The following is a 14,880-nucleotide window of genomic DNA, read 5'->3' on the forward strand; positions in this document are numbered from 1 at the left end:
TTGGAAAGGTACAGCTGTAGATAGATAGATAGATAGATAGATAGATAGATAGATAGATAGATAGATAGATAGATAGATAGATAGATAGATAGTAGATAGGTAGATCGATCATTCTTTGGGAGATATAGTTCTTTGGGAGATATAGCTTTTCCATGTGTCTTTTAAAATATGTGTACTTAGCTATGTTATATATTTAATGTGTATAAAGATACCCAGTACACAACAATTATAACAGGATCAAGATAAAATAATCAAAATGAAATAATTGAAATGCAAAGCAATATCCTAAAATATTACCCATGTGTTGCAGGGCTAATATTCAATTCATCCAGAATTGAATTTAAGAAAGTTTTTGTCACTATAACAAACTTTAAGCATGAAAGGGTTATGAAATAGAACAAAGATTACTCTGTGTGATTTCCTCCTTTAAGGGCAAGTAAAGAAAGAAGGAGACTTTGTATGTTAAAAGTTAAACTTGTATATTGTGGAAACTAAGGGCCATTTTAAAGAGAAGATACATTTTGCAAATTAATCATTCTGCAATCAAACTAAAAATCCTTATCTTTGTATATCCCTTATAGAAATCAAGATAAACTTGTTTAAAAAAATCTTATAGCAGTTGTGCTGTGACCTAGTCATTAGTAGATTTATAATAAGATATTTTAATTTGTTTAGAATTTTCAGTGCAGACAGAACTTTGTGATATTCAACAGGAATGGAAGCCCTCTTTTCTCAGCAATGAAGAATTCACTCAACTGATGTTGGAGGTAAAAACTGCAATTTTTACAAAACTGGTTTTCTAAATAAAATGTCCCTTCAACTCCCAGAGTTATCAGTGGCTTATGAATTGATCAGCATATCTGGAATATTTCCAGTTTTGGAATATTTAATTGAAGAAATCTGATGGTATTTTATAAGATGGATATTTCAATCTATAACTATAGTTATTGATGGGTCTCTGTAAAAGAAAAATAACTAAAAAGCCATTATCTATGCATGCCAAGTAATTATATAAAATGATCGCCAAGAAGAGAAAACAAAATATAAACTACACGTAGTCCTTGGGTTTTGATGGCAACCGGGAAGGAAATTTCTGCCACAATGCACTCATAATTCATGACCATATTGGCTATTTATAGGATACCTATATGTTATATAAACCTTTTGGAACAAGTAGGAATAAATAAATGCTCTAAAGCACTCACATTTTAGCTTGAAGGAGTAGGCTGTTTATAATCCAGGTTTGCATATAAATTGTGTACAGCAGGGGTGTCCAACCTTTCACCTTCCCTGGGCCACATTAGAAGATGAAAATTTGGTTTGGGCCGCACATAAAATAAAATAACACTAACGATACCTGATCATCCAAAAAACCATAGAAAAGATAGTTCACATATTAAATTTATTTGGAAATGAAGTTAGTGAGATGTTTTTATTATTAATTATTTATTAAACATTATTTGTTTTTTATCACAGTTTTTTATCACAGTTTTTTTATCACAGTTTATTTGCCGGCCAAATTTTGCAGGGGGAGCTCGCCTGCCTCACGCCTACCTCTCCTGCAAATGGCCCGGCTGGATGAGGCAGGACTGGAAGGCAGAAGCAGCAGCAGCAGCGGTGGGGGCAGAAGCCTTCCCCCGCCACCGCTGCTGCTTCTGCCGCTGCCGCCGCTGCCACTGCCGCTGCTTCTGCCCTTGCCGCCGCTTCTGCCCCCGCCACCGCTGCTGCTTCTGCCCCCGCCGCTTCTGCCGCCGCCGCCGCTTCTTCCCCGCCACCGCTGCTGCCGCCCTGCGGGGGCAGCGGCAGCAGGGGCAGAAGCAGCAGTGGTGGCGGGGAAGAAGCGGCGGGCAGAAGCGGTGGCAGGGGCAGAAGCGGCGCGGGCAGAAGCAGCAGCGGTGGTGGGGAAAGAAGTGGCAGCGGGGCGGCAGTGACGGTGGGGGCAGAAGCGGTGGCGGGGCTGAAGCGGCAGCGGGGGCAGAAGCAGTGGCGGTGGAAGAAGTGGCAGCAGCGGGGGCAGAAGCGGCAGCAGGGGCAGAAGCGGCGGCAGCGGCGGGGAAGAAGCGGCGGGGGTGGCAGTGACGGTGGGGGCAGAAGCAGCAGCGGTGGCAGGGAAAGAAGCGGGGGCAGGGGCGGCAGCAACGGCGAGGGCTGAAGCGGTGGTGGGGGCAGAAGCGGCGGCGGGGGCAGAAGCGGCAGCGGTGGCGGGGAAAGAAGTGGCGGCAGGGGCAGAAGCAGCGGGGGCAGCGGTGGCGGGGGAAGAAGCGGGGGCAGCAGCGACAGCGGGGGCAGAAGCGGCGGCGGGGGCAGAAGCGGCGGCGGTGCCGGCGGCGGCAACAGCAGGAGGTGGCGCTCTGACGGCGCCCGCCTTTTCTCTTGCTGCTTGGCCTGGCGCTCGCCTCACCCCGCGTCACGCCTGCCTCTCCTCGTCCTCACTGGCTCTGGCACGAAGGTTGAGGTGGGCACTGGGCTGCATTATGAGGCGACCTGGGCCGCATGCGGCCCGTGGGCCGCGGGTTGGACAAGCCTGGTGTACAGGCTGCATATAGTTTGCATGTATTTTTGATAATTTCATAAACTCTGCCCAAAATCTCTGCTTCTTCATAGTTTCTGGAATTCACATATCGGATTTCTATGCCATATACAGAGTCTTTTGTAACTTCTTGGTTGCATCTCTCAATAGCAACACAAGCATAATTTTTCTACCTCCTTTAAGAGAATGAACATACTTTTTCCCCATAGGCACTGGATGGGTTTATTATAGCAGTCACCACTGATGGAAGCATCATGTATGTTTCTGATAGCATCACACCTCTTCTTGGACATTTGCCGGTGAGTGGTTCAAATACATTCATTTTGTATCTTACTTACCCTGCTCTAACACTCTCAAAGGTACTCTTTAAAAAGCCATAAATACTCATCATCATGAAATTTACATTAACCAATTTAAAAAAAACTAGTAAATGAAATCTTGGACAGAAATTTGCTCTTTATCCGTGCAGTGTCATGATTCATGTAAAAGAGATGGAACTTGCATCAGAATGTCGTAATTCTGATTAAATATCTTTGCTGTCCTCTTGTGGTTATGTAGAATTTTGCAACCCAAATTTGGAAGCCCTTGAAAAGAGGCGACATTATGCAACTGTTGTTAGAAAGGAATGTGACAGCTGAGGGTTTGTATGCAAAGATTTGGAAAAACTGAACATTCTATACTAAGAGTTAAAAATGTGATGAAGAAGAGAAGCTGAGATCAGAAATTCTGACAATTAAATTACTGAAGGCACAGACTATTCCAAGTAGATGAGAAACCGGAAAACCAATATGATTACACAGGAAATCGAGAGATAAGACTTAAAAGAGTATAAAATAAAAAATAAGGCAAGGATAAATACAGTAGAGTTGCCCGGACTTGTTAAGCTTGTCTCAGGAAAGCTAAAGTCCAACATGACAGAAAAATCCTGAGGTAACCTAACAAAAACATAATTTCTTTGACTTTGATTCAGTGAAAAACAAAGGAAGACTTGGTGTGCCAATGTATCAAATAAGTTATATAAATTATCTCTTGGCTGTGCCTTCTCCCATTACTTTTCTATACAGGAAAAGTAAAAGTAAGAAGGAACTTACAGCCCAGAATAAGTAAGGAGATGCTACTTCAAAGTTTCCATGCACACATGAATTATATCCCAGAGTGATAATGAAGTTTTCTGGAGTTGTTAAGGAGTTTTGGAGAACAGGTGAGATGTGAGAAGATTGGATACAGGCAAATGTATAAGAGATGGACTTGGAAGTATGCTGTCAATATTAACCAGATTCAGAACAGTTTCATCATTCCTGAAATTTAGGGAGACAATCACCTTGATCATGAAATCAAATTATACTGCCTATATATAGGATAAAATAATAGGCATACAAGCAGATTTGATGTAAAAATTAAAATTTTAATACTTTCAAAATGATTGCAAAGAATGGGATGCCTATTTTCTATCTTTCATTTTAATACAGTTTTGTCATTTTACAGTCTGAAGTCATGGATCAAAATTTGTTAAAATTCCTCCCTGAACAAGAACATTCAGATATTTATAAAATATTATCATCTCACATGCTTCTAATGGATACTATTTCATCGGATTATCTAAAATGTGAGTGATTAAAAAAGTTTGTAAATAACTTTTTGAGTTATGCGATCAATGCATAGTTAAAAAGGACAGTAGATGAAGGAGTACAATTTTAATTTTCAAGTTAAAGATATCTGTAGGCAATATTCACCTGTACAGTTTAACACAATTATTATACCTTAAAATGGAATTGATCTCAATAAATTAATTGTATGAAATCTTAGTGAAGAAAAATTATTACTGTCATCAGAAATTAGATATGTTCATATAACTAAAATACTTTCATATGATTACATATTGAATTAAATATTAAATACTTAATGATTACATATTGAATTCCTTTAATAGGACTGTTGATAGAGTCTCAAAATTTATGTTTCTTTAGTACAAATGATTTTTTAAACAAAACATTATAAGAAAAAGATTATATGGGAAATAGATAAAGGTTTCACAATAACAAGTGTAGATTTTAAAATTTATCTTTTTTACTTTTGAAAATAAGACATTGTAAAGAAAAAGGAAATGCCATTTACATTCCATTGCTTTTCAATTTCTTTAAGTCTATGTGATTTATTTTATAGAATGGTACTGAATAATGGGAAAATGTTAATCTCAATCCTTGATTTAAATATGCATGAGAAATATCTATTTATAATTCTGAACAACCTAGATTCATGCAAAGCTTCATCAAAATGTTGAGATATGAATCTTGTGCATCGCTGAATTCATTGGGGGTTTTCCTTTTGTGTAATTATATAACTCTCAAGAAACTATATAATTAACAAATAATGATTATTTAACTAATGCCTTGTAGTATTTTATGTAAACTTTAGGTAATGAAGATTTAGAATTTTACTGCCATCTTCTGCGAGGAAGTCTGAATCCAAAGGATTTTCCAACATATGAATACATAAAATTTGTAGGGAATTTTCTATCTTACAATCATGGTAAGAACTTTTCAGTTCTATAGGAAGAAATTATGACCACATTTTCATGGGGAAATATAATTCTAAAAATAAACTATTTTAAAATGTTTAAAAATACTTAAAAGTTATTAAAAAAGAAGACTTGCTGATATTCAGTGCTTGGATTAAAATGTTTCAAAGCTCAGCATTAACATTACTGGCACAACAAGGAATATTTTATAAAATGCAATTAGCATTTCATAGTTCAGACTGAAATTCCTAGTTTTGCTAAGGAAGCAAAAATATTGAGCTTTATAGGAATTAATTCTAAATGCATATGGTTATGACTGGAACTCACACTTCAGATCAAAACAGATAGTCCATTGGCCACATGATCTTCTTTAATCTAACAGTATTTTCTATATGCTGTCCATATGTTGTTCCTTAAGGACATATTTCTTTCATCTTCTTCAGACATCTAACATTCTTTTAGCCATAATATTTTAAATGCAGGAAAAATGAGCAATTCCTCATAATAACACATTAATTTATCTTGTTTGGGGGAGCACTTTTGTTGTGTTTAGTTTTTTGAATCTGTCATATTTATATAATTTAATCAGCAGATCAGTAAAAACTCATTCTTCTACAGCAACAAAAGTAAGCATTCACAGCAAAGTCTAGCCATCATATTTATCTTTTATACAAAGTTTTTCTTTTCTTTCATTATTTTTCTTCTCAGAAATCATGTGTTCTCTGTCTTCTGATCTAGAATGCACAATTAACCATTTTAAAATTACTGGCATCTTTCTATAAGAAATCTTTATCTTCCATTCCCACTTTATGAGAAAAGTACATTTCTCCATGCTACAACTTTTCTCCTTTCTTTACATCAATGTTATATTGCCCAATAAACATACAGTAATTGAAAAACCCCAAGTAACAGGACCTCAGGTATAATACTTCTCGTTGAATTGCTTTCATGTAATTATTGTTTATCTTCCATTCATTTATTTATTAAAAATGCACCAAAGGTATAGTAGTGACAGGATGTATCTGATTTCAAATAGCCAGGTTGGATAAGTGGTCAATACTAGGACTGGAAATCATTAATATCAGGGCGGTAGGCAAGATTGGCAAGTTAAAAAAACATCCCAGAATAAGGCAAACACTTCTGTACTGTTCTTGAGAAAACAAGATGTACATGTCATTATGCTGAATATCAGAAGTCAAGTTCAACTTGAGAGAAATTTTATCTTTAAGATGTTAAAAATATCAATGTAATTGGCACCAACAGGTTGATTTATTGACATTTTTATTGATTTTTGTTTATTCTTTACACAAAAATTATAATCTTTATCTAATTACGTTGTATTAGTATTAATTGATAAAATAGTGGCTTACTAATTTTAAATTGGTAAGAGAATGGCTTGCTCATTTTAAAAGCTGTGCTTGGACATTTCAAAATATCTTGGACAAGAACTATGATGAGGTTGCTATCCAAGTATGCACTGATGATAATATAGCTCTCCTGTTTATGACTAATTACTCATCATGATAGAAGTCTATAAATATGTCCTTCCTAGAGAATATATTAAAAGGCAAGACATAGGCATTTTTGAGTTACATATCTCCTGAAACATTCCAGTTAGTCCTCAAAACTTAAAATGTGTTGCAAGTTGAAATAAAACTTTGTCATTGGTAAGTTAGTGAATGCTGAACTTTATGGATTACATATGAAATAAATGACACCTCCCAACCAAAACAGGGAGTTTAGAAATGACCCAAACAGGCTCATCTCATAGTGTTTTGGAATAGCTGTTGTAATGACGAGGCAGTCGAGGTGTTTGATCATGATCAACTGAATCATGATGAACTTTATTGGAGTCTAGTCTTACATTTATACACATTTTTAGTAATCCTCTAACATTGGTTAACTTTAGTTTCTGCTCAGCTTTCGTTACTGTTTAGCATAGTAATTAACACAACTAATTATCTCTAGTTAAAGTCTAACATATGTTTACTTCTTCTCTAATCCTTCTTTGCATTAATGATTTTGTTTGCCTGAGTTGTATTTGCTTGATAAACATTCATTACCTGAGGTTTGCCATCAGATAGGAACATTCCTGCAATTACAACTCTACATATCCTCGTTTTTTATTTTAAATGGAGGATTCAAAGATTTATGAATGTATCTCAATTGTAGAGGATTAAGAGAGAGGAAAGCAGTACAAAACAATGCAAATAAATTTAGAATACATTGAATAAAACAACAGGTTACAATTAATACAATAATAATAATTATAGCATAAAAGAAAAACTGTCTGAGCCGAGACCAATCAGGGAGCTAATTGGTTAGCCACTCAAAAGGTGAATACTGAGCATGGATATTATTTTGAATGTATGATTGTAAATTGGCAAGCTCATCCTCAATAGTTTTATTCAAAGAATGAAAAATTCTGAGGATGAACATTGGTAGCATATTTATCAAAAACGAATCACATAATAGGATCCTTAAGCTGCTAACCAGCGCATATTGATCCTGTATTAGATTGATCAGAGGCATTAAAAATAGGAAAATTGTCAGGATACATATCAGGAGCTATATTAAGTCCATACAAAGAAAAATTAAAGGTACCTGACAACCAATAGTAGTTAGAACAATAACTATAATTCCCCTGCTTTTTTAATATGTGCTGGGCAGCATCATAATCAGACCAGTGATGAAGCCAAGTGTGTTTAGCGTGACAACAGAAACACAGACCCCTTGTAAATTGACTAACTTTCAAGTAACGCCAATGGACAGAATTCAATTGCATAGTGGGTTTAGAAAGTAGCCAGGAGTGTGAAATAGATTGTAGTTGTGAGACAATAAATGTAGAAGACATGATCAAGTTAGGGGTAAAAGAAATTTGACCAAATGCCATTGGGGGCTCATAGTATAAAGTAATATTTGTGCCATGGGTCATAAACATATATTGTGCATGACGAACCCACAAATTAGGGTTAAGATGAACCACAGAAGTGTCATTTTGAGCAGAAACACCATTAACCATAAACAAGAAAATACAAAATAAAATTGTAACAGAATTAGCAGTAATAATAGCAAAAACAGCAGCAACAAGATTTTCAGGAGTCTGAGGTAATGAGGCCTGTTGCAGTTGTTGTTGAGCTTGATATGTAGTAGATTTAACCTGGCCCCAAGTGATGGGTTGCGGGTGCTTCAACCTTGGAAGCTGGACTTCTGTGTTCAGATGAAGATTGAAATCTGGAATCAGGTTGTGAAGGCCCTGATGCCATGCCATGATATGGATGAACACAGCACGCTGGAACTCACACTGCTTGTCCAGTAGAAGGATCTTCCATGGCAGCGTAACCACAACCCCAGGTGATCAGCGATGTAGGGCCTTTCCAGGTTGGATCTGGAGCTTGGCGCTACTTTACCAAAGGCCTTGCTAAAGATTCAGTAGTTCGAAAATGCAAATTAACAGGTGAATCTGCAAGAGAATCTAAAAAGGTTAAATAATTCCAAGTATATAATGCTACAGCAAGGAGATTTTGAATCTTTCGCAGATGGTAAGGGCCAGACTCAGTTTGTAATTGTATCTGAAGCAATGCCTTAAAAGTACGATGAGCTCGCTCAACTATAGCTTGACCCTGAGAGTTGTAAGGAATTCCGTGCACTAAAGTAATATTCCATTTCTGACAAAAGGTTTGAAATTCCTTACTAATATAAGCTAGGCCATTATCAGTTTTCAACTGAGAAGGCCGACCCATTACAGCAAAAGAGGATAGGCAATGAGAAATAACATCTGAAGTACATTCATGTTTTAAAGGAGTAACCCAAAGGAAATGTGAATGAGTGTCAATAGACGTGTGAAGATAACAGTATGGCTTAAAGGTTGAAAATTGAGTTACATCCATTTGCCAAATTTGATTAGCTTGAGTTCCTTGTGGGTTGACACCCACTGGAAAGGGAACTGCCAGTTTCTGACAAGCTGGACAAGCACGGACAATATCCCGGGCTTGAGATAATGAAATTTTAAATTGCTTTGCAAACGATTTAGCATTTTGATGAAAATAGGAATGGCTATCAACAGGATCAACAAACAAAGACGCAATATCCTTTAAGGATTCATCTGCCTTCTGATTTCCTTCAGTCAAGGCATTAGTAAAGGGAGTATGACTCTGAATGTGTTCTACATACAAGGAATACAAGCGAGTTTCCAAACTATTCTTTAAAGATAAAAACAAGGATAACAAATTCTTATCCAAAGAGAGAGCACAATAAGGAAAGAGAAGAGATTGCATAGTTAAATACACATATTGAGTATCAACAATCAAGTTAATAGGTTGGTCATTGAACAACTGTAAAGCTAAAATAACAGCAGCCAGCTCAGCATGTTGGGCTGAAGTCTGCGTGGCAGTAAATTTAGAATACCATTGTTGTTGAATCTGCCAGACGACCACACCCCTTGTTGGTGAGCCATCAGTAAAAACTTGTAAGAGCTTTAGAAATAGGATTTTGCACAAAAATGGAAGAAAAGGCCAGATTTAAAGTAGTAGTAACCACTATTCTAGGATCCTTGGGTAAAGAATATAATAAGTTTCCCACATATTGAGAAAAGGCTATCTGATATGATTCTGAAATCATCATCAAATGCTCATGTTCAACTTTTGTACGAGTGAAAGCTATACTAATGAGATCCTCGTCCTGTAAGATGTGAGGCTTATTTACGACCTTTAATAATCAAATCCTCTAATGCTGACTTGATAAGGATAAATGTTTCTAGGCGGAGTAGCAGACAAATTAATTCATTCATGAATGTTGACTGCTTGTGGAGAGACATTAGAATAAAGACATCCTGTGGGTAAGGGTGCAGTAGGAAGAATAGCTAAACAAAGTCCTATTGTTAAGGATGTTATCCTGTCCACATATTGATGCTTAAACTTATTCAATATTTCTTGAAGACATGTTCTTTGAAGATCAGTTAATACAACTAGATCTCCTGGTGCTTGTGCCCCCTTCAAAGACAGAAATAAAGGCAACATATCACCAGTTGTAATGTAGAAGAATGAGCACGCCCAATTAATAATGCCAAGTAATTTTTGCCATTGTACTAAGGTATATGATTTCTGGACTTGTAATTCAGGAAGAATTGGAATGGAGCAATTATGCAACATTCTATGTCCTAAGTAGGTATAAGGTTCTACCTTTTGAATTTTGTCTGAGGCTATATACAATCCCTGTTGTGCCACAATATCCATTAACTCCTTTAACAATTTAGATTCATCAAAATCTGGGGCTGCTATCAATATATCATCCATATAATGATAGACTAAATAGGAAGGAAACTTATTCCTAAAGGGTTGAAGAGCATTATCCACAAAATATTGACAAAGTGTAGGGGAATTAAGCATTCCCTGAGGCAACACTCACCAATGATATCGTTTTGTGGGCATGCTATTATTAAAAACTTCTCTTAAATCATGAAGGAAATGCCATTTCCCATTTTTCTTTTTTATAACAAAAACAGGAGTATTCCAAAGACTAGTAGAAAGTTCTATATGACCAGCAGCCAATTGTTCTTGAACCAATTGTTGTAAAGCAGCAAGTTTTTCCCTTGATAATGGTCATTGTTCCACCCAAACCTGCTTAGAACAGAACCATTTAAGAGGAAGAGCCATCATCAAGAATCAAATGAGCATTAAGAAGAGAAAGGATATCATGGCTCCAAATATTAGTATGAATATCTAGAATGTATGGTTGTAGGAAAAGACTTACCAGCAGATGTTGTAACATTAATTTCTTGAACATTCTGCCAAGCCGCTGTAGAACCTCCTATTCCCCACAATGAAGAAACTGTCGTTTTTGCCACTGTATTGGCCAATGTAAAGAGATGACAGTAACATCTGCTCCAGTATCCAATAACCCTTGGAATGGTTGTTTATTTAGGAAGAGAGAAGTTCAGCTGATGAAATAAGCCTACAGATAAAAAAGTTGATCCAAATCCTGCATCCACACGATTACCTATACCAGGATATGGATTTTCATATAGAAGAAGAAACAATTGAACAACAGAAGAATTACAAGGAAGAACTTGAGGAAGATTCACCCAAATCTGAATCATGAGAATACCAGTGTAATCTGAATCTATTACACCAGGCACAACAAAACAGCTCTTTTTGTGTGCAGAAGAACGAGGCAAAATTATGCCAACTAATCCTGAAGGAAGAAAACCTTTAAATTGAGATGGAACTATTTTAACTTCTAAAAGAAATTTAAATTCAATTTCCTCTTGAGTGATTAAATTGATCCCAGCGCTACTGGCTGTGGCTAGGGAGGAGTGAGATAGACTGCTGAAGAAGTCAAGTAATATTTGCTTCCCATCTTCAGGAATCATTGTATAACCACTCTGATAAGGCAGACCCTCCCATTCTGCTACTTGCAGTCCAAGCTGTGGCCCCTGACCAGGATGATATTGTACTGGACAAACAGACACTAATTCTGCAAGTTCTGTTCCTAGACAGAGGCATCTTTTTCACAAGCCTCAACCATTTTCTGAAAAGAAGACTGAACAATAGAGTCAGGAGGCTTTTGCCCTGTATCTGCAGAAGCTGAGAGAATTGAAGACATATATTCAGGTGAAAAAGGGGGACAAATGACAACATTAGTATAAGGTGAAGGTGGAGGTGTTAAAAGAGAAAGTTCATTGTGACCAAATTTTTTAATTGCATATCTACATAAATGCCACACCTGCAAAACTTCTATTTCTGCTCTAGGTTCAGTGTGCAATGTATTCCCTATACGTTCCCAATCAGTTAATTTTAAAGACCCCTCTTTTGGATACCATAAGCACTGAGCTGCAATCTCCTGGACCAGCCTTAAGAGATTTTTGTCTGGTACCTGAGTATTATTTTTCTTCAACAAATAGCCTAATTCATCTACATGCTTCCTTTGTTCCCCAGAAAGCGAAGACCCCATACTTACAGAAACCAAAAGGTTGAGAAACCACAATGGGTTGAAGGTGCACCAAATCCTTGCCGGATGAAGTAAGAGGGTCCCTGTTCAGGCGCCACTTGTTGTAATGACGAGGCAGTCGAGGTGTTTGATCATGATCAACTGAATCATGATGAACTTTATTGGAGCCTAGTCTTACATTTATACACATTTTTAGTAATCCTCTAACATTAGTTAACTTTAGTTTCTGCTCAGCTTTTGTTACTGTTTAGCATAGTAATTAACACAACTAATTATCTCTAGTTAAAGTCTAACATATATTTACTTCCTCTCTCTAATCCTTCTTTGCATTAGTGATTTTGTTTGCCTGAGTTGTACTTGCTTGATAAACATTCATTACCTGAGGTTTGCCATCCGATAGGAACATTCCTGCAATTACAACTCTACAATAGCAAATAAGCCCCTTCCCAATTACACTATTATTCTGACTCAGCTGACTTATTTTCACATCTGAATCTCACCTTTCCTGTCCACATTAGAAAACATGGAGCATTTACTACCTTACCACATGGCCTTGATTTCCAGAAAAGTACATTCAGCCAGAAAAAGTACATTCAGATATAACGATGTGGGATTTTTCCATATTAGTACATTTTATATGTATAAAAGAGTTAGCTGAAGCACATTTGCCAGAAAGGCATAACGCTTTGCCTTCTAATTTTCTTACCCAGTGCCTCTATCTGACTGTCACAGCTCTGAAGATGCTGTTCCTAGGGGTTACGGAACACCACAAGGAAAACAAATCTGCTTTGTTGCTACTGTTCGGCTGGCCACCCCTCAGTTCTTAAAGGCAAGTCTGTCTTAGACTCTTACCAATAATAGCGGTCCTACTGATATCTAGGATTGTGCATGCCTTGGAAATGATTGAGAAGAAATACTCCAGAGAATTTTAAATGAGAGAATTAGCTCAGCACATCTTCCTTTCATTAAAGCAGCCTGAAAGATGTGACAACATTTTGAAAATTATGTTAATGTTACTGGCTAGGAATTCTAGAAGTTGTAGTACCAGCCTCCCTACAGAAAACCTAATCAGGGAAAGGTGATATATATACTCCTGAATGGAAATACGTATAAATATGGAAAGTGTTAACATAAATCAAGTTATTATCTGCAGATACTATTTCCAATCAAATTGTGAACATTGTTTGGATTTTTCTGTTGGAGATTAGTTTCTTCTTATATATGTCACTGCAACTAATTAAGTCTTTTGTCCAATATTTATTTTTGCATGTATAGGCAAAAACAGAAATTAGTTTTGACTATGATCAAGTCTGCAAAAAAAATGTGTTAGGTTTTTTTAATGCAAAACTTTAATTAGGCCAAAGCACAGGATCTAATTATTAAGGAATAAGACTCCTATTGGATAATATTTTTTATTTGGTTGTAATGTACAGTAAGACATTTTTCATGCATTCAGACAACTCTTTTAATTTTAGCTAAGTTCAGTTGTATTCCATAAAAGAAAAGGGATTGTGTCCACACTTATCTTCTAATGTACAGTGTCTGTTAAGTTGTTGGGGGAGGGGATGTAAGTGCTTCTGTTAAGCATATCTGGCATGTTGTAAACAATATGCAAACCTAGACTATTTTCCACTTCACAATGGAATTTCCTCTTTTGTTCTTCTTGAGTCTTTATTGCCAGCAATATCTAACATATAACAATGACCCATAACATTTAGTCTTCTTTTCAAAAACCATAAAGCTCTCCCCAAATAAAAATATATTTCATCAATTAAAACTAATAAACCATATAGAGTAACCATTTAACAGAATTTAATTCTAATATAGGAAATGTGCATAGTTGAAGAATCTTTAGAGGAATTCACTTCAAGACACAGTTTGGAATGGAAATTTTTATTTCTGGATCACAGGTAAGTATAAACAGTGCCCTCTTCCCCAGATTATTGTTGTTGACATGAATTAAGTTTTATAAAATAGTGCTTTGTTTGTTCTATAAATAATTGTATAATGGCATACATTATTAAAATCATCACTAAGTAAAACTTTTGTTAGTCAACATTAATTTTTGTAAGTTTTGGAAGTATATGATATATATTGAATTAGCTATTTGTATGTGTTGATATAAGTGGAATATATATTGTAAGAAAATAGAAAATAAATCAATAGAATAGAATACTTTATTGGCCAAGTGTGATTGGACACACAAGGAATTTGTCTTGGTGTAAATATTCTCAGTATCCATAAAAGAAAAGATACATTCATTAATAATCAAGAATCATAATGTACAACACTTAATTATAGTCATAGGGTACAATCAGCAATCAAATCATACTAGGAAACAGTCAATATAAATTGTAAGGATACAAGCGACAAAGTTACTGTCCTACAATCACAAGTGGGAGGGGATGGATGATAAGGAGTGATGAGAAGGTTAACAGTAATAGTAGTGCAGACTTTGTAATAGTTGAACAGTGTTGAGGGAATTATTTGTTTAGCAGAGTGATGGTTTTCGGGAAAAAACTGTTCTTGTGTCTAGTTGTTCTGGTGTGCAGTGCTCTATAGCATTGTTTTGAGGGAAGGAGTTGAATCAGTTTATGTCCGGGATGTGAGGGGTCTGTAAATATTTTCACAGCCCTCTTTTTGACTCATGCAGTATACAAGTCCTCGATTGAAGGCAGGTTGGTAGTAATTGTTTTTTCTGCAGTCCTAATTATCCACTGAAATCTGTGTCTGTCCTGTTGGGTTGCAGAATCAAATCAGATAGTTATAGAGGTGTAGATGATAGAGTCAATAATTCCTCTGTAGAACTGTATCAGAAGCTCCTTGGGCAGTTTGAGCTTTGTGAGTTGGTGCAGAAAGAACATTCTTTGTTGTGCTTTTTTGA

The 14,880-nt window shown here is 36.4% G+C and overlaps 1 protein-coding gene across 1 annotated transcript in view; it reads left to right on the forward strand.

Moving 5' to 3' along the window:
* Positions 1–14,880, forward strand: part of NPAS2 (neuronal PAS domain protein 2) — a 68,491-nt gene that overhangs the window by 26,193 nt on the left and 27,418 nt on the right. Inside the window, exons 6-11 of the mRNA XM_026707555.2 lie at positions 676–767; positions 2,740–2,829; positions 4,016–4,136; positions 4,946–5,059; positions 12,707–12,825; positions 13,824–13,906. Coding sequence (XP_026563340.2) covers positions 676–767; positions 2,740–2,829; positions 4,016–4,136; positions 4,946–5,059; positions 12,707–12,825; positions 13,824–13,906 — 619 coding nt within the window. The remainder of the gene's footprint in view (positions 1–675; positions 768–2,739; positions 2,830–4,015; positions 4,137–4,945; positions 5,060–12,706; positions 12,826–13,823; positions 13,907–14,880) is intronic.

This window comes from Pseudonaja textilis, chromosome 8, assembly GCF_049901715.1.
Source record: "Pseudonaja textilis isolate UNSWEBS1 chromosome 8, rPseTex1.2, whole genome shotgun sequence".
NCBI classification, from domain to species: Eukaryota; Metazoa; Chordata; class Lepidosauria; order Squamata; family Elapidae; genus Pseudonaja; species Pseudonaja textilis.